At 39.0% G+C, this 23,771-nt stretch overlaps 1 protein-coding gene across 1 annotated transcript in view; it reads left to right on the top strand.

The window, feature by feature from the left end:
- The window catches only part of LOC126336485 (dynein axonemal heavy chain 7), a 978,012-nt gene that overhangs the window by 602,616 nt on the left and 351,625 nt on the right, over nt 1–23,771 (top strand). Inside the window, exons 40-41 of the mRNA XM_050000228.1 lie at nt 12,952–13,181; nt 18,934–19,114. Coding sequence (XP_049856185.1) covers nt 12,952–13,181; nt 18,934–19,114 — 411 coding nt within the window. The remainder of the gene's footprint in view (nt 1–12,951; nt 13,182–18,933; nt 19,115–23,771) is intronic.

Raw genomic sequence — 23,771 nt, 5'->3', positions numbered from 1 at the left:
GAGAAGAAGTCTGGTTTGTTTATACATGGTTCCTTGTATTGAAGCTGTACCTCTGCACCACATATACACGTATTCTTCAGAGTAGCATATTTGTTGTTTAGAGTAAGTAAATCACTTTGAAGTACTCTGATTTTTGTCTTTTTCGTTGATGGCATTTATAAATTTGTCTTCCACAGCTTCACTAACAAGCGTAAAAAAACAAGTCCACATGTAGTCCTCGTTTACAAATTTTATGCTTCATTTAGCGCACTTCTCGTGGAACCAGCGGTGACAGCCTTTACACCGAATACATTTAATCACCTTTTTGTCGCACATCTTACAAATATTAACACTTTTATAGGCACATTTATCAGAGCTGTCCTCATTTACTGTTTAACCGTGCAGTGATATCTTTGCAAACTTGAAATATATTGTTATATTTAGAGACTTTTAGTGGAAAAAAATAAGAATTGTTACTACTGTATTGAAGTGTATCTGCAGTAGTCTTTTACAGTCATATTATGACGTATGTTCCCATAAAGGAAAAATTAATCAATATTGTCATTTATAAATAAAATTTGACCCATTTTAGTCAACATGAGTCTCTTCCTCTTCTTATTACACATTTGTCCTGCTTTTGAAAATATTTATTCACCGGCCACTAATGTTGCTCTGATACATAATACTTTTAGAACCAATTGATGCACCATTAGCCACAGCAATTTTCTGGTTGCCCGTCAGTTTAAGGGCATTCTATTGCTACTCAAATATCCCTTCACTAAATATTTGTCCAGTTCAACAATTGCCACACTTTCTGGGGCATGGCTTGCTTGAAGCTGACTAATAGTTTCACGGAACTCCTCCCAGATTGAGAATGTCTCTTGTGTTGCGGATGTAACTGGCTGAGGAAAGACCTCTGTTTTGTTGTTGTTGTTGTTGAACAACCAACATTTCCACAGTAGCCTTCAAGTAGCATTCCTGAAATGTTTTGTCATTGGAACATCATTGCCTTTGAATCAGGGGTCCAGTAATGTTGTCTGAATAATCAGTTTGGTAGTGGAGATAAGCCTTTAAGCAAATTATGAACCAGTGACTACCGTATTTACTCGAATCTAAGCCGCACTTTTTTCCGCTTTTTGTAATCCAAAAAACCGCCTGCAGCTTAGAACCGAGTGCAAAGCAAACAGAAGTTCTGAAAAATGTTGGTGGGTGCCGCCACAACTTACTTCTGCCGTCGAATATGTGTAGCGCTACACAGGCATGCTTTGTAGGCGCAAAGATAAATACTGGCGCCAGAAGCTCTTCGTCAGTTAATAAATTTTTTAAAAAAGGTGGAAGACGAGCTTTTTCCCCCGCGCATGAGTTTTGACCGCTGCATTTTCATACATTATCCAACAAAGTAAATACAAATTCCGTAGTGTTCATCTTCGAATGTAGCAACATTTGAATGTACTACGAAAACCCGACTGGCAAGACTGTTTGGGATGTTTGTCAATACGGCCAACTCTACGTTCTGAATTTTTTCCTATCTGTGAGAAGAGATGGTTGCTAATAGGAGCTTTTGTAACTTGTGAATCACATGCAGTATTCTCGTCACCATGAGAATAAAGAAACTGCAAAAATGTGAGAAATTAAGGAGATGGGACCTGGATAAACTGAAAGAACCAGAGGTTGTACAGAGTTTCAGAGAGAGCATAAGGGAACAATTGACAGGAATAGGGGAAAGAAATACAGTAGAAGAAGAATGGGTAGCTCTGAGGGATGTAGTAGTGAAGGCAGCAGAGGATAAAGTAGGTACAAAGACGAGGGCTGCTAGAAACCTTGGGTAACAGAAGAAATATTGAATTTAATTGATGAAAGGAGAAAATATAAAAATGCAGTAAATGAAGCAGGCAAAAAGGAATACAAACGTCTCAAAAATGAGATCGACAGGAAGTGCAAAATGGCTAAACAGGGATGGCTAGAGGACAAATGTAAGGATGTAGAAGCTTATCTCACTAGGGGTAAGATAGATACTGCCTTCAGGAAAATTAAAGAGGCCTTTGGAGAGAAGAGAACCACGTGTATGAATATCAAGAGCTCAGATGGCAGCCCAGTTCTAAGCAAAGAAGGGAAGGCTGAAAGGTGGAAGGAGTATATAGAAGGCTTATACAAGGGCGATGTACTTGAGGACAATATTATGGAAATAGAAGAGGATGTAGATGAAGACGAAATGGGAGATACGTTACTGCGTGAAGAGTTTGACAGAGCACTGAAAGACCTGAGTCGAAACAAGGCCCCCGGAGTAGACAACATTCCATTAGAACTACTGACGGCCTTGGGAGAGCCAGTCATGACAAAACTCTACCAGCTGGTGAGCAAGATGTATGAGACAGGCGAAATACCCTCAGACTTCAAGATGAATATAATAATTCCAATCCCAAAGAAAGCAGGTGCTGACAGATGTGAAAATTACCGAACTATCAGTTTAGTAAGCCACGGCTGCAAAATACTAACGCGAATTCTTTACAGACGAATGGAAAAACTGGTAGATGCAGACCTCGGGGAGGATCAGTTTGGATTCCGTCGAAATGTTGGAACACGTGAGGCAATACTGACCTTACGACTTATCTTAGAAGAAAGATTAAGAAAAGGCAAACCTACGTTTCTAGCATTTGTAGACTTAGAGAAAGCTTTTGACAATGTTGACTGGAATACTCTTTTTCAAATTCTAAAGGTGGCAGGGGTAAAATACAGGGAGCGAAAGGCTATTTATAATTTGTACAGAAACCAGATGGCAGTAATAAGAGTCGAGGGGCATGAAAGGGAAGCAGTGGTTGGGAAAGGAGTGAGACAGGGTTGTAGCCTCTCCCCGATGTTATTCAATCTGTATATTGAGCAAGCAGTAAAGGAAACAAAAGAAAAATTTGGAGTAGGTATTAAAATTCATGGAGACGAAGTAAAAACTTTGAGGTTCGCCGATGACATTGTAATTCTGTCAGAGACGGCAAAGGACTTGGAAGAGCAGTTGAACGGAATGGACAGTGTCTTGAAAGGAGGATATAAGATGAACATTAACAAAAGCAAAACGAGGATAATGGAATGTAGTCAAATTAAATCGGGTGATGCTGAGGGAATTAGATTAGGAAATGAGACACTTAAAGTAGTAAAGGAGTTTTGCTATTTAGGAAGTAAAATAACTGATGATGGTCGAAGTAGAGAGGATATAAAATGTAGACTGGCAATGGCAAGGAAAGCGTTTCTGAAGAAGAGAAATTTGTTAACATCTAATAAAGATTTATGTATCAGGAAGTCGTTTCTGAAAGTATTTGTTTGGAGTGTAGCCATGTATGGAAGTGAAACATGGACGATAACTAGTTTGGACAAGAAGAGAATAGAAGGTTTCGAAATGTGGTGTTACAGAAGAATACTGAAGATAAGGTGGATAGATCACGTAACTAATGAGGAGGTATTGAATAGGATTGGGGAGAAGAGAAGTTTGTGGCACAACTTGACTAGAAGAAGGGATCGGTTGGTAGGACATGTTTTGAGGCATCAAGGGATCACAAATTTAGCATTGGAGGGCAGTGTGGAGGGTAAAAATCGTAGAGGGAGACCGAGAGATGAGTACACTAAGCAGATTCAGAAGGATGTAGGTTGCAGTAGGTACTGGGAGATGAAGCAGCTTGCACAGGATAGAGTAGCATGGAGAGCTGCATCAAACCAGTCTCAGGACTGAAGACAACAACAACAATGAGAATAATACGAATATAAACATTTGCTGCTATCTCATTTAAATCCTGTGTAGCTAATAAACCACGAAACTGGAGTGAGACAACAGCAAACGCGAAAGGATGTACATATCATGTCATGTTTATATTCGAATTATTCTTATGCTTAACAATGATACAGTCAGAAATGAAGCACGGCAATTGACTAGATTTTAAAATCTAAGATGACTCTAATTTCTGTGCAGAATGTAATGTACTAAAGAGGCGCCTGCAAAGATTTTCAAACGGAGAAAAAATTTCGCTGAACTGTCGTTCAGAACATCTATCATACGCAGTCTATTCTTGTTGACCATTATCAAAGAGAGCGGCACTATAAGTAACAACAAATAGCAGTCTCTTGCCATTGTTTCGCTAATGAGACGATTCCTCTCTCTCTCTCTCTCTCTCTCTCTCTCTCTCTCTCTCTCTCTCTCTCTCTCTCTCTTTAATTTTAAGTGGCGGTAGCGTGCACAAAAGCAAGACATGCCACGAGCGGCGACAGGCTGTAAACATGCACTATCAGAATGTGACAAACAATGCATGACACAATACAGTAATGCATTTTCAGCTTAGAGTGACGTAAACACCTATAACAAAGAAAACTGTGCTTATCGGATCAAAGAAAAATTAGGAATCAATTCAAACCATATAAATACGAACGGAACGCCTGACTCATAGCAATGGCTCTCTGGTAAAGCTTAACTGCTAAGCTTACGACTCGAACCAAACTACTGTAGCTGTATCGTCATTCATTCGACCTAAATTGTGTCTCTTATTACATTGGACCAACTTTGTTTAGATTTGGAGATGCGGCCTAAAACTTTTCTCTCCCCTTGAATTTCGAGTCTTAAATTTCAGGTGCGGCTTAGATTCGGGAAATTTTTTTCCCTTCATTTCGAGTCTCATTTTTCAGGTGCGGCTTGGATTCGAGTAAATACTGTATTTCTTTAGGATATTCTTTGTTTTTGTCTTTAAAAGATTTTAGTTGCCATTCCATTAATCTTGGCAAGATTTTCAGTTTTAAAAGTGAGACTGTTTTCTCTGAGGACACTTCTTTGGTTATCTCATTGAAAACTTCCAAAATCTGTAAAGCCTGTTGCACTATCTCCCAGTCTGTACCTTTTGAGTTTAAGGTGATCAATTTTCCACCTAAAATAGTAAGGCAAGAAATTATGGCTTCTTTATTTAAAAAAAATCCTTGCAACAGTGTTCCATCTGGATGTTACATCTTGTTTCAGTCTTCTTTTAATTTTTCTTGCATTTCAGAAAGTTTGCTTAAAGCAGATGGTCTCTCCTTAAGAAACATAACAACTCATTTGACCTCATCCATGGTTTTTTTGTATGGACTTCTGAACTGCATGTTGTGCAATGAGGGTCAAGAATGTGCAAAGCATAAGCCATGTGAAAGTTTCAGAAGTATGGCAATTAATTTCATATTGACACATTTTCTGTTATTATGGAAGTGATTTTAAAACTGATATTGTATTTGGGATAAAGAGTTTACCCAGTTTGAGATGTTTTCTGCAGTGTGTCTTTTCTTCAAACTGTGAGCACTCTGCAACATATGACTTCAGTTCACTCTTCTCATTTATGAAATGTGCAGTGAGTGCATAGACCTAATGTTATTTACACTCATCCATGCATCAGATGAAACGCAAATTGCCTTTGCAGTGGTCAAATCATTATTAATTTTTTTTAAATAACTCATGTTTGAGTTTTACAATGTTTTCTGACTTGATTAATTATAGTTTGGGCAAAGCATATATCAAATTTTTTCTCTTCAACTGTAGAGAAAGAATGGTATTCTCTGCAAATCATTTTTAAAAGCTTTACATCTAATGCCACACTTTTATTTAATGTGAGCGACTTTATAATATTAAAAAAAATATTTATTGGTTGTTGTAAATGAAAGGCAGTTGACAGTGTGGGCACCACAAAAGGAAATAAATGGAGGGCCTGGTCCACAACCTGATGACACTCATGAGCTGGATACAACTTGAGAATCAATATGCCTTTCTGGGAGCATACCTTCACCTGAGGTGTAAGCAGATATCAGCAAGGACGGTTCACAAGATATTATTTCTCGAATTCCTGTATTGATTGATGGCGATTTTGATCAGCTACCTGACCTACATCATTCCAGGGGTACTGTAGAATGCTTCGATCTTATATGTCTCTTCAGGTGTGATGATGAGCCAGAGGCCTGGGTAATTATCTGCTGACAATAGCAGAATTTTCCTTTTTCTTCCACTTTGTTAAAATGGTACCAAACATGATTCATAATTCTTCTAGGCAAAGACAAGGTGGATGACATATTGTCATGCAGCACTGAAAAGTGCACTGACAGAACTAAAGTATTTACTATTAACACAGACATTTTGAATCATAAAAGCTTAAAGTGAGAACAAATATGCATGCAGCACTTTCTATTATGAGAAGAACCTAGACCCACAATCAAAAAGTGTGTATCATGTATATAAAGGTCTGAAACAGTCATAGTGGTTAAGGTACTCAGGAAGACAAGCCTGACAATATGTGAGGATTTCACTGCTGGAAGATAAAAATAATGTGATATCTGAATATCAACTACATAGCATGTGAACAAGATATGGCAGGATAATGGTGCATATGAAGGCTGGAAAAAAGCAGTGCAGGTGAACTCTAAAGCCTGTGCTTTAGGAGCTATGAACTTGTCTACTCATGCAGCCACTAGTTCTCCCAGACTGTCTGTTGTTACTGTAGAGCATAGTTGACTATCACTTTCAACTAATTTCGATGATCTGTGCCATATATTTAAGAATTTCGACATTTTTATCCTTCTTCTAATGAATTTGGGCACCTGTCTCAAGCCAAGCAGCAGCCTAAAAATAGATTCCACTGTCCAAAGACTCCACGGAAGTAACAGATGAGCAGGCGGAGTAGTGGCATACAAACACATTGACTTATTATCGACCGTGCTACTCACATCCATTAGTAATGAAGATAGACAAGTCAAATATATGTTCATAAATATCAAGTCCCTTAAAAAAATATGCAAATTCAAGTGTGTAGTTTCATCTCCAAATGTAACAGTATTTCAGCATGCACCTACCCATAATGCAGCCTATAGTCAGCCCCCATACATATATTTGTCAATGAAATCCAAGAGCAAAGAAATTCATATCTGGAATGTCAGCTCACAGCATCACTTTCATGACTTACTCTCTAAAATATGCAAGGAATAAACTGTGCCAAAATACAGAGGCTAAGCGTATCAGTGTACATGAGCTTGCATTGGAGGCACAAGAGACCAGATGCTTTATGAAAAAGATGGTGTGATCTGGGGAAGAGTAAGTTAAGTAGAAGCTGCAACTGATCACATTGTCCAAACCAAGGTACTAACCAGTATTTGACTTTAGCAATAACCTTCATTGACCCATAAACAAAACATAGACTTACTGATTATTTCATGGACGTAAAGGATGGTAGACATGAAAAATTCTTTCTTGAGCTGACAGTGCTGTCAAAAATCCTTCAGCTCACCATTTACTGTACAGGGTGAAGCTGCAGTCCAAATTATCAAGCTTATTGTTGACCCACTACTGCTCATAATAACTACTGCTCCTTAGACCTAGAAGCTCTTGTCTGGACAACACAGCAGAAACACTCATTCCCATCAGAATACAAGCACTAGAAGTCCAGTTGCTAAGATGAGTTGTTGGGTACATTGTGTCTCACAGTAGAGTGAATGTAGGTATCAGAAAAGAACTGAGAGTGAAAAACTTAAATGAGCAGATTAAAGAACACAGAAATAATTGGAAGGACTATGTCACAAGATTGAGAGGCAATAAATTACCAAAATTAGTAATAATTACTTAGCGATATTCTCCAATTTCATAATGGCTGAACACAGCAGCTTTTATAATCACTGCCAACACATTCCAAATGCAATTCTAAGTCAGAGGATAAGAAATAACAACTCACTGAAAAATATGTAAACGTTTATTGAGCTTCTGAAACTTGAGACGTTCTTTTGAAATCAAGAGTGGAAACACGATGCTGGAAGTGTTTTCCACCTTAATGTGTCCTACTGCAGCCCTTTGGTTTTGTTTGGCTTGGTAGCTGAATATGAAGCAAAAGAGCCTGGTTTCGATTCCCAGTTGGGTTGAAGATTTTTTTCTACTTGGAGATCCAGTGATGTGTTGTGCTTATTTGCATATCATCCAAATTAGTATTACTATTGAGGTAGCTGAATGAGTGCTGCACAACAGCCAATAAATTGGAAAAAAAGGGCTTCCTTTATATTTTGTTTTCGTGGATGAGAAAAGCTTCATGTACTAATAAGGTAGGCCAATCCACATTTGCACTAGGTTTATAACACATTTTTTGTAGCTTGGGAAACTTTTTTTATGGATATGGATTGGGGTGCCGCTGCGGCAGCCTAGCACAGAATTTTCAACCCACTCATTGCAGCCAGCAGAGACGCATTTTTGAAATCAGATGAGCTACCATTCATTATTTCTGAATCACCCATTGTCCACTCTTTAGAAAGATCTGTCTCTTTGAACAAATTCAGGAGGGGGCTGCCCATCTCTAGCTTTGGAGGTGGCTGCAGAAACTCTGTTTAGGAATTGGGACAAACTCAGATAAATCATACAGGAAACAAGCTTGAGTGATTAAAACAGTCTCTTGAAATGTGCTAATTTTGCAAATGTGTCCCCATTTCTTATCAAATTTTATTGGCTAAAGACTTAAACTGTACAATGTTATTTGCAATGAGAGATGATTCCACAGTTGTGGTGTTCCTTGTATTTTCGGATGATGTATCAGTCAGTACAGTATTCCTCCTTGGTCGATTAACCCGTAAATGTTTTATAAAAGTACAAATCTAACAACCAGTCAATGACCTTAAAAATAATTCTGATAGGTGATTTACTTTTGGAGTTATATTGGTTTTCAAAGTAGGTTCTGCCACTGAAGCTCCCAGTCCTCTATCACATATTTAATATGACAGTCTTTGTGGTCTTGATTCTATTGGCGTTCTGTGGATTGGAGTGTGGAACATTAGATCCCTTATATTGGGCAGGTAGGTTAGAAAATTTAAAAAGGGAAACTGACAGGTTAAATTTAGATATAGGGGGAGTTAGTGAAATTTGGTGGCAGGAGTCACAGGATGTCTGGTTGAGTGAATACAGGGTTATAAATACAAAATAAATTAGAGATAATTCAGGAGTAGGTTTAATAATGAATACGGAAATAGGAACATAAATACACTAGAATGAACACAATAGTGAATGCATCAGTGTTGCCAAGATAGACATGAAGCACACAGCCACCACAGTAGTACATGTTTAAATGCCAATTAGGTCCACATATAATGAAGAGATCGAAGAAATGTTTGATGAGATAAAAAAAAAATATTCAGATAGTTAAGGGACATGAAAATTTAATACGTTGTCATGGGGGGCTGGAATTTGATAGTGGGAAAAGGAAGAGAAGGAAAAATAGTAGGTGAAAATGGAATGAAAGAGGAAGCCACTTGGTAGAATTTTGCTCAGAGCATAATTTAATCAAAACTAACGCTTGGTTTAAGAATCATGAAAGAATGTAGTGTCCATGGAAGAGAGCTGGAGACACTTAGAGCTTTCAGATTGATTATATATTGGTAATATAGAAATTTTGGAACAAGATTTTAAATTGTAAGACATTTCTAGAAGCATATATGGACTCTGAGTGCACTTTATTAGTTATGAACTGTAGATTAAAACCAAAGAAATTGCAAAACAGTAGGAATTTAAGGAGATGGGATCTGAATGAACTGAAATAACCAGAGGTTGTATAGAGTTTCAAAGGGAACATTAGGGAATGATTGACAAGAATAGGGGAAAGGAATACAATAGAAGAAGAATGGGTAGCTTTGAGAGAGGAAATAGTGAAGACAGCAGAGGATCAAGTAGGTAAAAAGATGAGGGCTAGCAGAAATCTGTGGGTAATGCAGGATATATTGAATTTAATTGATGAAAGTAGAAAATATAAAAATGCAGTAAATGAAACAGGAGAAGGAGATTACAAATGTCTAAAAATGAGATTGACAGGAAGTGCAAAATGGCTAAGCAGGGATGACTAGAGGGCAAATGTAAGGATTTAGAATTATATATTGCCAGGAGGAACATAGGTACCACCTGCAGGAAAATTAAGGAGACCATTGGAGAAATAGAGCCACCTGCATGAATATCAAGAGGTCAGGTGGAAACCCAATCCTGAGCATAGTAGGGGAAACTGAAAGGTGGAAGGAGTATTTAGAGGGTTTGAACAATGGAGATGTGCTTGAGAGCAATATCATAGAAATGGAAGAGGATGTACATGAAGATGAGATAGAAGATAAGGTACTGCTCCAAGAATTTGACAAAGCATGAAATACATAAGTTGAAACAAGACTCCAGGAGTAAGCAACATTCCATTACAACTAATGATAGCCTTGGGAGAGCCAGCCATGACAGAACTCATAAGGTGAGCAAGATGTATGGGACAGGCGAAATGCCCTCACACTTCAGAAAGAATATAATAATTCCAATTCCAAAGAAAGCCTGTTACAGGTGTGAAAATTACTGAACTATCAGGTTAATGAGTCATGGTTGCAAAATACTAACACACATCATTTACAGAAGAATGGAAACACTGGTAAAAGCCAACTTCAGGAAAGATCAGTTTGGATTCTGGAGAAATGTAGGAACATGCGAGGCAATACTGTCTCTACAACTTCTCATAGAAGATACGTTAAGGAAAGGCAAACCTACATTTATAGCATTTGTAGACTGCTTAATGTTGACTGGAATACTTTCTGTGAAATTCTGAGGGTGACAACGAAAAAATATAGGGAGTTAAAGGCTATTTATAACTTGTACAGAAACCAGATGGCAGCTGTATAGAATCAAGGGGCATGAAAGGGAAGCAATGACTGGGAAGGGAGTGAGACAGGGTTTTATCCTATCCCCGATGTTATTCAATATTTATATTGAACAAGCAGTAAAGAAAACAAAATTTAAATTTGGAGTTAAAGTCAGATGACATTGTAATTCTGTCAGAGATAGTGAAGGACTTGGAAAAGCAGTTGAATGGAATGGACGCTGTCTAGAAAGGAGGATAGAAGATGAACATCAACAAAAGCCAAATGAGGATAATGGAATGTAGTCAAATTAAATGAGGAGATGCTGCAGGAATTAGACTAGGAAATGAGACACTGAAAGCAGTAGATGGGTTTTGCTATTTGGGTAGCAAAATAACTTACTATTGCTGAAGTAGAGAGGATATGATGTATATACTGGTACTTTAAGTGTCAGGAAGTCCTTTCTGAAAGTATTTGCATGGAATGTAGCCATGTATGGAAGTGAAACATTGATGATAAACAGTTAAGACAAGAAGAGAACAGTAGCTTTTGAAATGTGTTTACAGAAGAATGCTGAAAATTAAATGGACAAGTCATGTAACTAATGAGGAGGTGCTGAGCAGGATTGGGGAGAAAAGAAATTTGTGGGACAACCTGACTACAAGAAGGGATCAGTTGGTAGAACACATTCTGAGACAGTGGGGGATCACAAATTTAGTACTGGAGGGAAGTGTGGGGGGTAAAAATTGTAGACGGAAACCAAGAGATCAACACAGTAAGCAGATCCAGAAGGGTGTAGGCTGCATTAGTTACACAGAAATGAAGAGGCTTGCACAGACTGACGAACACAATAACAACAGTCCTTGTTCACAGTTGGGTGTCACAAAATTCTATGCAGACTGCATTTTGCCTTTGAAACTAACAACTCCACCCCTGAAGTCTCTCTTTCTCTGTTTTTAAATTAATATTGATGCAGATAGTTTAAAACATTGTGGACAGAACACACATAACAGTGAAGTTGTAGAATAATATAGAAATATAATTTCTTCAACTCTTAACAGATTCTTTCCATTGGTTCACATTGTTATTAAACTTTTCTTTGGGAGGCTGATTTTTTAGTCTGTGTTGACTTTGAGTTAGAGTTGTGTCTAAATTTCTTATCTGACAAGACAGAGTTTTCATTTCATTTTTTATTTCCTTGTTATAATTTTTATATTACTTTTTATTTCTTTGTTATCATATTTTTAATTCTTTAATTTCATTATTTACTTCTTCTAACATCTATATTATTAAATGACTTTTCCAGTGTCCAGGTTACAGTGCCCTGGCCCATTTGAAGATTGCCTATTCAACAGCTGCCAGGGCCAGCAAAAATTTGATTTATGATATTTTGCATAATTGTTGATTGAAACTAAAAATTTAAGATTCTGTCATAATCTGCTCATTAAGTGGTGTAATTGCAAGTCAAAGAGAAACAAAGTTAAGACAATTATTACAGTTAGAAACTATGTGTTGGTCTCAAGGTAACATAACTGAAGGCGTGAAAATGGCCAGTTTTTATTCATCCATTGTTTGAAAATGGGGGCAGTTAACACTTCCAACAGACTTTACACATAATTTCAAAGTTTTTTGAAAGTTTTTCTCACTAACAACCACAGCAGAATGGGGAAAGAAGGAAAGCTTATCACTTACTGAATTTCCTCCGTTCATGTCATAAAATGGCAGCATCAGGTATGACGTTTTAATGTATTACTTCTTTAGTACAAACTCTGTACAGAACAAATTTTGCACACAGTATCCATATGTTATTGTTGTTGTGGTCTTCAGTTCTGAGACTGGTTTGATGCATCTCTCCATGCTAATCTATGCTGTGTAAGCTCCTTCATCTCCCAGTACCTACTGCAACCTACATCCTTCTGAATCTGCTCAGTGTATTCATCTCTTGGTCTCCCTCTATGATTTTTACCCTCCAATGCTAAATTTATGAGCCCTTGATGCCTCAGGACATGTCCTACCAGCCGATCCCTTCATCTAGCCAAGTTGTGCCACAAACTTCTCTTCTCCCCAATCCTATTCAATACCTCCTCATTAGTTACGTGATCTGCCCACCTAATCTTCAACATTCTTCTGTAGCACCACATTTCAAAAGCTTCTATTCTCTTCTTGTCCAAACTATTTATCCATATACAACTGAATATAGTTGCAAGTTTGTTTGAAATGGTGTGCAGTAAAACTTCATCACATGTAATGTTATAATTCATTACTTCTTCACCTCTAGTTTTGCCGTAGGATTAATTATTATTTCTAATAACACTGTTTATCTTCAAGCCTTCACTCTAACAATCCATTTTCTTACAGTCATGGCCTGAGGATGCTTTGCTTGCTGTTGCAACCCGTTTCCTCTCTGAGGTTCAGTTAGGTGATGAAGAGAGAAAAGCTTGTATTGATATGTGTCAAGAATTCCATACATCTACTCAGGATCTGTCAACTGAGTTCTTCTTGCGCCTGCGGAGGCACAGTTATGTTACACCTACTTCGTATCTTGAAATGATTAATACTTTCAAGGAGCTACTATCAAAAAAGCGAGAGTAAGTATCCTATCTCCGTAACCTGTACATGTATAAGGTTTTCTATTCAATATGTATTTGCAGAGATGTAAATGTAATACATTGAAATATAAATTTTAATGTAATGTGTGAAAGTTAAGCATGGAGGCGAAATACACAGCATTGTGAAAGTACTGGAGAACTAACAAAAATATTGATAAAAAATTTACTCACCACATTAAAGGATTTAATGTTTACATTTTATTATCAATAATTGATTGTTGTTGTATTAAAAAAGGAAATAATGTATGAAGTGTCTCAGCTTTTGTCCAAAAATGTTATAAAAGAGACTGTGTTTGTGTTATATGGCATATGGTTACACCAAAAGTGAAGAAAAACCAATCTCATATTCATTACCGATGATTTTGTATGGCCATGCTATGATCATGTATAGAATAACTACAATCCTCACTTGTCACAATAGATGATTTTTAAAATAAGTCAGGGACATTGCTGAAGAAAAGGAGGCCCACTGGTGAATGAGTGGTTTATGATGTGATGGAACAGTGGGACATAAGCTGAATATTTTAAAGCAACTTGAGTTTTTTAGCCATAACTGCTACCCATACCCATTACAAATCATATAAGCCATCTACTTCTATCAATTAAAAAGTATTCCTGCAAATTTTAACTACATTTTCATTCACCTCTCTTACATGTTACCTGTAATGAAATAGATCTACATTTTCAATACTACTGGTCCTAATTCAGTGTCTTATTTGATTTGCATTATTTTAAATCTGAAATTTTCACCAATAAACAACATCACTCAGCTAAAAACATCCAAAAAGATAAAAATAATTAATTTTTATTAAACTTTAGCAGTACCATTACTGCTGTGTGAAAGTGATGGTTGGATGAATAAGAAGAAAGATGACAGTGAAATATAAGCAGCAGAGATGAGTTTCTTGTGGAGAGTAAAGAGCTGCACAATAAAAGATTTAGTAATGGATGAAGATGTTCAAATTGAGCTGAAGGTACATTAATGAGAAAACAACTTAATGCAAAAAAGCATGGAAAATAACTTGTAAATACAATAAAGGATGAAGGACTACCATAAAAAATCCTGAAAAGTCATAGTTCAGACAAGGAAACAATTAACATAAGCTTTGTTAAGAAAAAGCAGACATATGCGAAACTCATAATTAATTATGATTAAATACACTAATAAAAAATTTGCAACATATGCAAGAAAAATGTCTGTTTAATAAGATAGGCCATTTTTGGTGAACAAACATTCTATATAAATTCATTGGGATTTTTAAACAATGTGCCACTGATCAATGTTCAGTTCAGGTAATAAATGTGTTTCTATAATGCCACTGAACACTATATATTCTCATTGACACTATTATCACACTTCATTCACAAGTACTAATCATAAATTGTAGATACATAGTATTTATTAAAGATTTCCTTTTGTAAAGATGGAGGAAAATAATAAACTTCTTGATCTTCTACAAGAACTCCTTCATGGCCTAAAAGTGTTGAAATAGCTACCTTCGAATAGAACGGCGTAATTCTCATTGCTTAAGGACTGTAATCCTCAATCAGGTGTACCATTTTTCATAACCCAAGTGGGGATGTGTTGTACGTTGTACACATGTAAAGAGTAGCTGCCATTATATTACCAAGACAAATGTGTATGAGCAAACTCTCAGTTTAATTTTACTTTAATTAAACAAGAGTAAAATAAACTTACATTACATGAGCTAAATCACAGTTTACTTAAACAATAAAAAAATAAACTTTCATTATATCAGTCAGTTGCCAGGTACAAATGTTACCCCACACTAGTGACCCACTCAAAGCATTAAACAGTGCAGCTGTATCAGATTACTGCCAGTTGCATATTTGTTTACTAATTATCTTGTAGGTAACTGCTTCATTGTGGGTTTGTGCTGCTAGCTTAGAATCTGGGTCTTTTCTTATACAGATGGTAAAATTTTTCTTGCATAGCTCACTATTTATTTTATGTTACCGCTGCTCATTTGGACTTGTTGTAATACAGCTTATCACTGAGTTATCAAAAGGAATAGGTACAGCCTTGCTGTTATAAAATGACAGTGAAATGGTACAAGACAATGCTTTTGTAATTGGCACACTTTGCATAGAGATGTACCAACTCGAGGGTTAAACACAGAAAAAAATCCCACCATAATATCCAAGAAAGCTAGAAAATGTCACTTTGGGAATCTCCCAAGAAGTCAGTTCTAATCTAGTGGAATGGTGTTGCAGCAGTGTGCCCAATAAGTAACTGTGCATGTGCTCCCATCATTGGCATTTCTTAGAATGGCTCACATAGTCCCTAACAGATCAGTATATACCTGGTCAGTGATACACGTGTCTGACTGTATTTCTTATTGTGGGTCACTTAGTATCTTAACAGATTGGTAGACACCTATTCAGTGATACCTGCATCTGATTCTGTCTAGAGTCTTCATGAATCCCAGATGACCATATTTTGGAGCATTGTGGAAAAAATTCAGTATAACTGGCTGTAGATGAGCTGGAATGACAAGCAGCCATCTCCATGTCATTGGATCATACTTACTCTTATACAGTGCTCCATTTATTCATTGAAATATTTCTTTATTTGGTTTCTCCTTCTTCAAGGCTTGTATGATTTTCAGCAGTGGTAGATCTTGATTGTTTTAAACAGCATTGTCACCTAATTCAGTGATGACTGAGAATTCATTCATATTGCTGTGTTGCACCAAATGATTCCAAGAAAGGCAGTCAGCATCCTTGTATTTGGGTTCCTTTTTGTTCACTACTGTGACATAGTCTCGAAGACTCTATCCATTTTTCCAATTGATCCTATACTCCTTGAGGCTAGTTGGCCTTCATAGAGAATGGTTGTCTGTCTCAGTAGTGAATGGTTTTGCCAAATTTACGGTAGGAACTTGGTGATGACCAAAATAACTGCAAGGTGCTCTTTCACTGCAGTGAAGTAGATCACCTCACACTTGAAGATACCCTGCAAGCATAAGGTTTCACCTTCTCAGGCCCTTCCTGAATTGACAATAAAACTATGCCTCTTCCAAAACCACTTATGTCTTTGCAAAGTTCTATCTTGGCATGCTCATCATACAATTCTAGGACTGCAGAAACTGTGAGTGCCTTCTTAAGGGAAAAGAAAGGTTGATGATGATGAGATTCCATTCTCCTTGACAGAGCATAGAGGACGATGCGGGAGACCCGCTCTGCCTTAGTAGACAAGTTCCAAGTTGAGGTGGTTTGCCATTGCCTTCCTCTGACCATAATGATTATGAATGATGATGATGAGGATGACAACAACACCCAGTTATCTCCTGGGAAGTGAAAAATCCCTGACCCTGCTGGGAATCGAACCTGGGGCCCCATGCTTGGGAAGCGAGAATGCTACCATGAGACCATGAGCTGCAGACTTATCTCTCTGCAATACTTCTTGCAAGAGAGGTGCCTTGGCACAGAAGTTTTTTATGAATTACCATCAGTGTGAACACTTTCTTAGAAAACTTCCCATATCATGAATATGATAAGGAGTTACATAATTTGTGACTGCTTTTATTTTGCCTGGATCAGGAAGAACCCCATCACCATTCACTAGGTGCCCAAAGATTTTTATTTCAGGAGGGGTGAAGAAGCACATTTTCAAATTCATGTGGAGGCCTGCAGTCTGAACACATTTCAGCGCGGTTGTCAGATGCATAAGATGTTCTTCAGATGTCTTCAAAAACTAACAATCTCATCCAGGTAGGAAAGACACATGGTCCATTTAAGGTGTTGAAGCAGATTAACTGTCATATATTCGAAAGTGGCTGGAGCTTTACAAAGTCCAAATGATGTAACAGTAAACTCATAGAAGTCATCAGAAGTTATGAAGGCAGTCTTTCCAGACAGCCCATCAACATCAGTTTGCCTGTAACCAGCCTGCAGGTCCATAGCAGGAAAAAACTTTTGATCAGCCTTAGATGTCCTCAAGGAATGACAACGGGTAAACATGATTCTTTATGATTTTGTTCAGTCATCAGATGTCAATGGAGAAACGCAGTGTGCCATCTTTCTTCCTCACAAGGATGACAAGAGAGGACCAAGAAGTCCCTGAAGGTTCATTGATTTCATCCTGCAGCATCTTTTCCACTTAATCCAAAATTATGCATCATTTAGCCAGTGTGACACTACATGAGTGCTGGGTAGTTGGTGGAAGATCATCAGTGTTACATGTTTCTTATACTATAAGCTGCATGGTCTGTCTTTACTTCACTGTGGATTTGAAAGCATTTGTAAATAGCCATCACCTGCTGACATTGTTCCTTGGTCTGGCCATATCCCATTGGCAGTTTGATTACTAGCTCCTTGCCTTGAATTTTCTGTAGTGGCAGTGGAGCATGCTGAGCTGCCCATCCTGTACTTGTTTAGCTGTTATTGTGCATATACCTTTAGGGATGAGGTGTGACCACTCCTCACAGTTATTGATCCTGGTTATCCTTGACCACATGCAGTAATTGTAATCATTGCTGAAACACACATTTATTTTTTAAGCCTGAGTTGCTTTTTGGGATTGACAAAAGCTGTACAATTTAACAGTGTATCTAGACTGACATCTGGAACTTGTGTCATTGATGATGGCAAGATAACAACTTCTTCAACAGTAAACAACTGCCTAGATCAATCTCTATTATTTTTGATTGCTGGAAAAGCCTCATTAATCTGGAGCTCCACAGTATATGGCTGCTTGTGATGCCTGCAAAAAGTCCTAGCTAAGAATAACATTATAACTAAATTCTGTTAAAACAACATATTGGAAGAGCTTTATTCTCCCACTGTGTTTGTGTCGACTACATATTTTCCATTTCCAACCTCAAGCACATTCATTTTCTCATTGAGGAACTTAGTCTTGTTAGCTGGCAACAATAAACATTCGTAATGTTATAAATGTTTTTGGAATTTTTTGAGATCTGCATCTGCATTTTAAATTTATGAAATAATTTTAACCAAGCAAGGTGGCACAATGGTTAGCACACTGGACTTACATTCAGGAGGATAACAGTTCAAACTCTCGTCCGGCCATTGTGATTTATGTTTTCCATGATTTTCCTAAATCACTTCATGCAAATGCCGAGATGGTTCCTATGGAAGGGCATATCCAATTTCCTTCCCCATGTTACCCTAGTCCAATAGGACTATTTGCTCCATTGCAAATGTGGCTTCTGGGTAATATGCATGTCCTTTGCTCTTTAGTTTGAGTATATTTTTTACAATGAGGCACTTTTTTCATGTGCTTTTCTTTATGCATGATTATGTACTCTAACCAGAGTGTAAAACTAACATATATGACATTTGATACCAAACAGTTCTTGAAGATAACAGATTGATATTCTATGAATTATTTCTGTGTACAGCTATAATTTCATTAAGAATTTATTTGGCTATCTTAGTATACTTAACCAAAAACCAATTAAAGAAAATTATTTAAAATTACATATATATTTTTATGTCATTACAATCTGAGCAAATGATATTGATAAACAGTGGTTGATCTCTTTGTACTTCCATTTCTTGTTGTTACTTTAGAATAAAACACTATTTTGAATAAGTGTTGGTTCATCCTCATTTAATGTAATAACTGGAAGTTCTTTAGCATTGAGGCATATGCACACACAAAAATCTATTTTTACAGCTATATTCTGAATGTGTATTTTTTCAGTTTTAAGTCAGTACTTTTATCACTGTATGTATTTTTCTGTAGAGAAGTTCTGAAAGGAAAGCATCGATATGAAGCTGGAATAGAGAAGCTAGATCATGCTGCTGAACAGGTATCAGTAATGCAAGAAGAGCTTACGGCTCTGAAACCAAAGCTTGTTGCTGCTGCTGAGCAAGTGGAAGCTATGATGCAGACTGTACAAAAGGAGTCTGCTGATGTAGCTGAGGTATGCATAAAAACTTGTGGTATACAAAAATAAATGTTTCAGAAGGAAACACTAAGTATTTCCTACATACGACACTATTAAATCTTCTTCCCATACTGTCTATGTTGTTCCAAATTTCTTATTTCTTCTATCTTTAAAGGCTTCTAATTTAGTATTTTATTCTTAAAAAAGGTCTCTTTCAGTTATTTAATATTTTCACAAAGAGGAACTGTCTATTCTTCTTTTCCTTTTTCTGCAATTCATCCCACTGTGGACTTCTTTTTCCAGAAATATGGAAGTATTTGCTTCATTAGCCTGTACTCATTCAATTGGTAGAGGTGTCCAAATAAGATTAATCTTCACTTTGCCATTGCTTCTGATATTTTCTCAGAATTTCCTCATTAATCATTATTTTACAATCACACATGGGGTTTGTATTTATTTTACTAGTAACCCATTTTTAAAGTACCTCTGTTCTCTGTGCTGAAAAGTAATGCTTCTGATCTTTTTGTGTGAAATCTCTTAAAGCTTTTAAAGTAAAACAAGTGTTATTAACATTTGCATCTTTATTGCTCATGTGTACATATTTGCAGGTTTCTGCCACTAGAGGGCTATGGATAGTAGTGTGTAATATGGTGATGTGTAATGTGACTATGTTGGGGCATTAGAAACAGTATGCTATAATCAAGTTTAGAATTTAAAGAGTTTGTCCACTCATGGAGCATCCTGTTCTTCAGCATGACAATGCCAGATCACATGTGAATACTGAGACATGCAGTCCCAACATGCCCCCCCCCCCCCCCTCTCCCCCAAATTTTAATCTGTTTCCAAAACATGATGACTTCTCTTTTATAGTGGTGAAGTGATGCAAGCATACGTGAGGTTGTTGGTTTCTCAACAAAATAATAAAACATTCTACGATGACAGTATCAACAAATTGGTTTTTCATTGGTAGAAATGGGTTCCAATGTGCCTAGGCTGAGAGATATATATGTAAACATAAAGAATAATGATGTAGATTGTTAAACAATGGAAAATCCATGATAGAATAATGCCAATATTATGAGAAGCATAGATTGGTAATCACCACATAGAGGAGATGTTGAGTTGCAGACAGGCACGACAAAAAGACAGCTAAATGTGTGACCTTCTAGCCCAAATACCTTGTTAAAATGTAGCAAAACACATACATTCATGCAAGAACAACTGACACACACATAACCAGTGTCTCTGACTACAGAGGTCCGACTGCAAGCAACTGAGTCTGATGGGAGAGTCAGTATGGGTGGTAGGGTTAAGGAGCAGGCTGGGGTCGGAAGGGGAGGGATAAGGGATAACAGGTTTGGGTTAGGGGAGGGTGTAGTGTTGCTTGTGGGAGCAAGCAGAATCGTGATAGGGATAGGGTCAGCCACTAGGTGCAAATGGGACATTTGGGGAGGGGGGAAGGATGGTGTAGCAGGGAAGAAGTGTTAGAGGAGGAAAAAAGGGAGAGAGGTAGAGAAGAAGAAAGAGGGAGGAAGAGGGAGATATTGAGGTTGAGAAAGAGACTAGTGGGTGCATTTGTGAAATAGAAGATTGTGTAATAGTGGAGAGGAAGCAGAGAAAGGTATAAGTGGGTGAAAGACAGGGACTAGAGAAGGTGAAGGCCAGGGAGGTAATGGGACTGTAGGCTATACTACACCAGTGTAGTTCAGAAAAGCTGGTGCAAATGGCATAGGCTGTGAAGCACTCACTGAAATGAAACACATTGTGTTGGGGAGCATGCTTAGCAACTAGGTGGTCCATATGTCTGTTAGCCACAGTTTGTCAGTCGCCACTCATGCGGACAGACAGCTTGTTAGTTGTTAGTCCTATGCAGAAAGCAGCACAGCAATTTTAGCTTAGTTTGTAGATCACAAGACTGCTGTGTGCTGCCTTTGATAGGATAGGTGATGCTTGTTACCAGTTTGGAGAAGGTGGTGGTGGGAGGATGTATGGGACAGCTCTTCCATTTAGGTCTACACACGCGAGACAGATTATGAGGCAAGGGGTTGGAGGCAGGGATGGACTAGGGATGGACAAAGATATTGCGTCGGGCCAATTGACTGTGGAATACCACAGTGGGAGGGATGGGAAGAATTGTGGGAAGCACATTCCTCATTTCAGGGCATGACAAGAGGTAGTCAAAACCCAGGTGGAGAATGTGATTCAGTTGCTCCAGTCATGTGTAGTACTGAGTTGTACTGACTCACGAAGGGAGTACTACTTTGTGGCCAGACAGTGGGAATTTGGGAGGTGGTAGGTGAGTGGAGAGACAAGACATGGGAGATCTGTTTCTCTACAAGGTTGGAAAGGTAACTTTTCTCCACGAAGGCCTTAGTGAGACCCTTGGTATATTTGAAGAGTGACTGCTAATCATTGCACAGGTGTCCAGCCTTTATGGAATGGTCTCCTTGGTATGGAATGGGTGACAAATGTCTAAGTAGATGTTAGGTGGTTGTTAGTTTTGTTATGGACATGTACACTGATGTGGCCATTTTTGAGATGGAAGTCAACATCGAGGAAAATGACATGTTGGGTTGAGGGGGACCAAGTGAAGTGAATGGAGGAGATGGTGTTCAGGTTGTAGAGGAATGTAGATAGGGTGTCCTCACTTTCAATCCAGGACACAAAGATTTCATTAGTGAATGTGAACCAGGTGAGGTATTTGGGATACTGGATGGTTAGAAAGGATTTCTCTAGATGGCCCATAAATAAGTTGGCATAGGATAGTGCCAGTGGGAGCATACAGGTACGAGGTTGGCTAAGGGTAGGGCAGCTAGGTGCAGCTGTGATGTTAGGCAGAGAGTGGGGAGGGGGGGGGGGGGGGCAGCAGTAAAGGAGAGGAGGTAAAATCCTGTGGTTGTATCAATACAGAAAAGTTTCCTTATCCCTAGCTAGAACCCAGACTGACATACTGTTCCTACATTGTTGCTTGGCACATGGAATCCCCCCACATGGCCTAACCATCAAATTACCCATCTCTGGCTTGAAAGCCTCCTTCCACTGTGACCTCCACAATGATCTCCATCTGTCCAGATTCTGCCAGTCCTTATTCTTCACCAACATAGTCCTGTAAAACTGTGTCAGTCAGGCTCTAATCTTCTTCAAATACCTCCTCTTCATCTGTAAAATTCTCCTGCTATACATTCCCACATTCATGGATCTCGTATCACAAACTGACACACTTGCCCTCCAGGAGATAGAGCAACATGCACAATGACTCCTCAAAAAATTCTCCACCCTGTTCACTTCCTATTCTCAACTTGGACTACCACTGCCCACCAACACTACAACAACCTCCAAATCTTCCCCACATCCCCTCATAGCTGACAAATCCTGCCTTGCAGACCTACTACATTTACTCCACCCTCAAAAACTCTTTCCAGCTGCCATATAGAATCCAGAACCTAAATACACTCCTCGAAATTGAAATAAGAACACCGTAAATTCATTGTCCCAGGAAGGGGAAACTTTATTGACACATTCCTGGGGTCAGATACATCACATGATCACACTGACAGAACCACAGGCACATAGACACAGGCAACAGAGGATGCTCAATGTCGGCACTAGTACAGTGTATATCCACCTTTCGCAGCAATGCAGGCTGCTATTCTCCCATGGAGACGATCGTAGAGATGCTGGATGTAGTCCTGTGGAACGGCTTGCCATGCCATTTCCACCTGGCGCCTCAGTTGGACCAGCGTTCGTGCTGGACGTGCAGACCGCGTGAGACGAGGCTTCATCCAGTCCCAAATATGCTCAATGGGGGACCAATCCGGAGATCTTGCTGGCCAGGGTAGTTGACTTACACCTTCTAGAGCACATTGGGTGGCACGGGATACATGCGGACGTGCATTGTCCTGTTGGAACAGCAAGTTCCATTGCCGGTCTAGGAATGGTAGAATGATGGGTTCGATGACGGTTTGGATGTACCGTGCACTATTCAGTGTCCCCTCGACAATCACCAGAGGTGTACGGCCAGTGTAGGAGATCGCTCCCCACACCACGATGCCGGGTGTTGGCCCTGTGTGCCTCAGTCGTATGCAGTCCTGATTGTGGCGCTCGCCTGCACGGCGCCAAACACGCATACGACCATCATTGGCACCAAGGCAGAAGCGACTCTCATCGCTGAAGACGACACGTCTCCATTCGTCCCTCCATTCACGCCTGTCGTGACACCACTGGAGGCGGGCTGCACGATGTTGGGGCGTGAGCGGAAGATGGCCTAACGGTGTGCGGGACCATAGCCCAGCTTCATGGAGACGGTTGCGAATGGTCCTCGCTGATATCCCAGGAGCAACAGTATCCCTAATTTGCTGGGAAGTGGCGGTGCGGTCCCCTACGGCACTGCGTAGGATCCTACAGTCTTGGCGTGCATCCGTGCGTCGCTGCGGTCTGGTCCCAGGTCGACGGGCACGTGCACCTTCCGCCGATCACTGGCGACAACATCGATGTACTGTGGAGACCTCACGCCCCACGTGTTGAGCAATTCGGCGGTACGTCCACCCAGCCTCCCGCATTCCCACTATACGCCCTCGCTCAAAGTCCGTGAACTGCACATACGGTTCACGTCCACGCTGTCGCGGCATGCTACCAGTGTTAAAGATTGCGATGGAGCTCCGTATGCCACGGCAAACTGGCTGACACTGACGGC

The sequence above is a fragment of the Schistocerca gregaria genome, chromosome 2 (genome assembly GCF_023897955.1).
Source record: "Schistocerca gregaria isolate iqSchGreg1 chromosome 2, iqSchGreg1.2, whole genome shotgun sequence".
Taxonomy (NCBI): Eukaryota; Metazoa; Arthropoda; class Insecta; order Orthoptera; family Acrididae; genus Schistocerca; species Schistocerca gregaria.
This window is presented reverse-complemented; position numbering and strand designations above follow the sequence as displayed.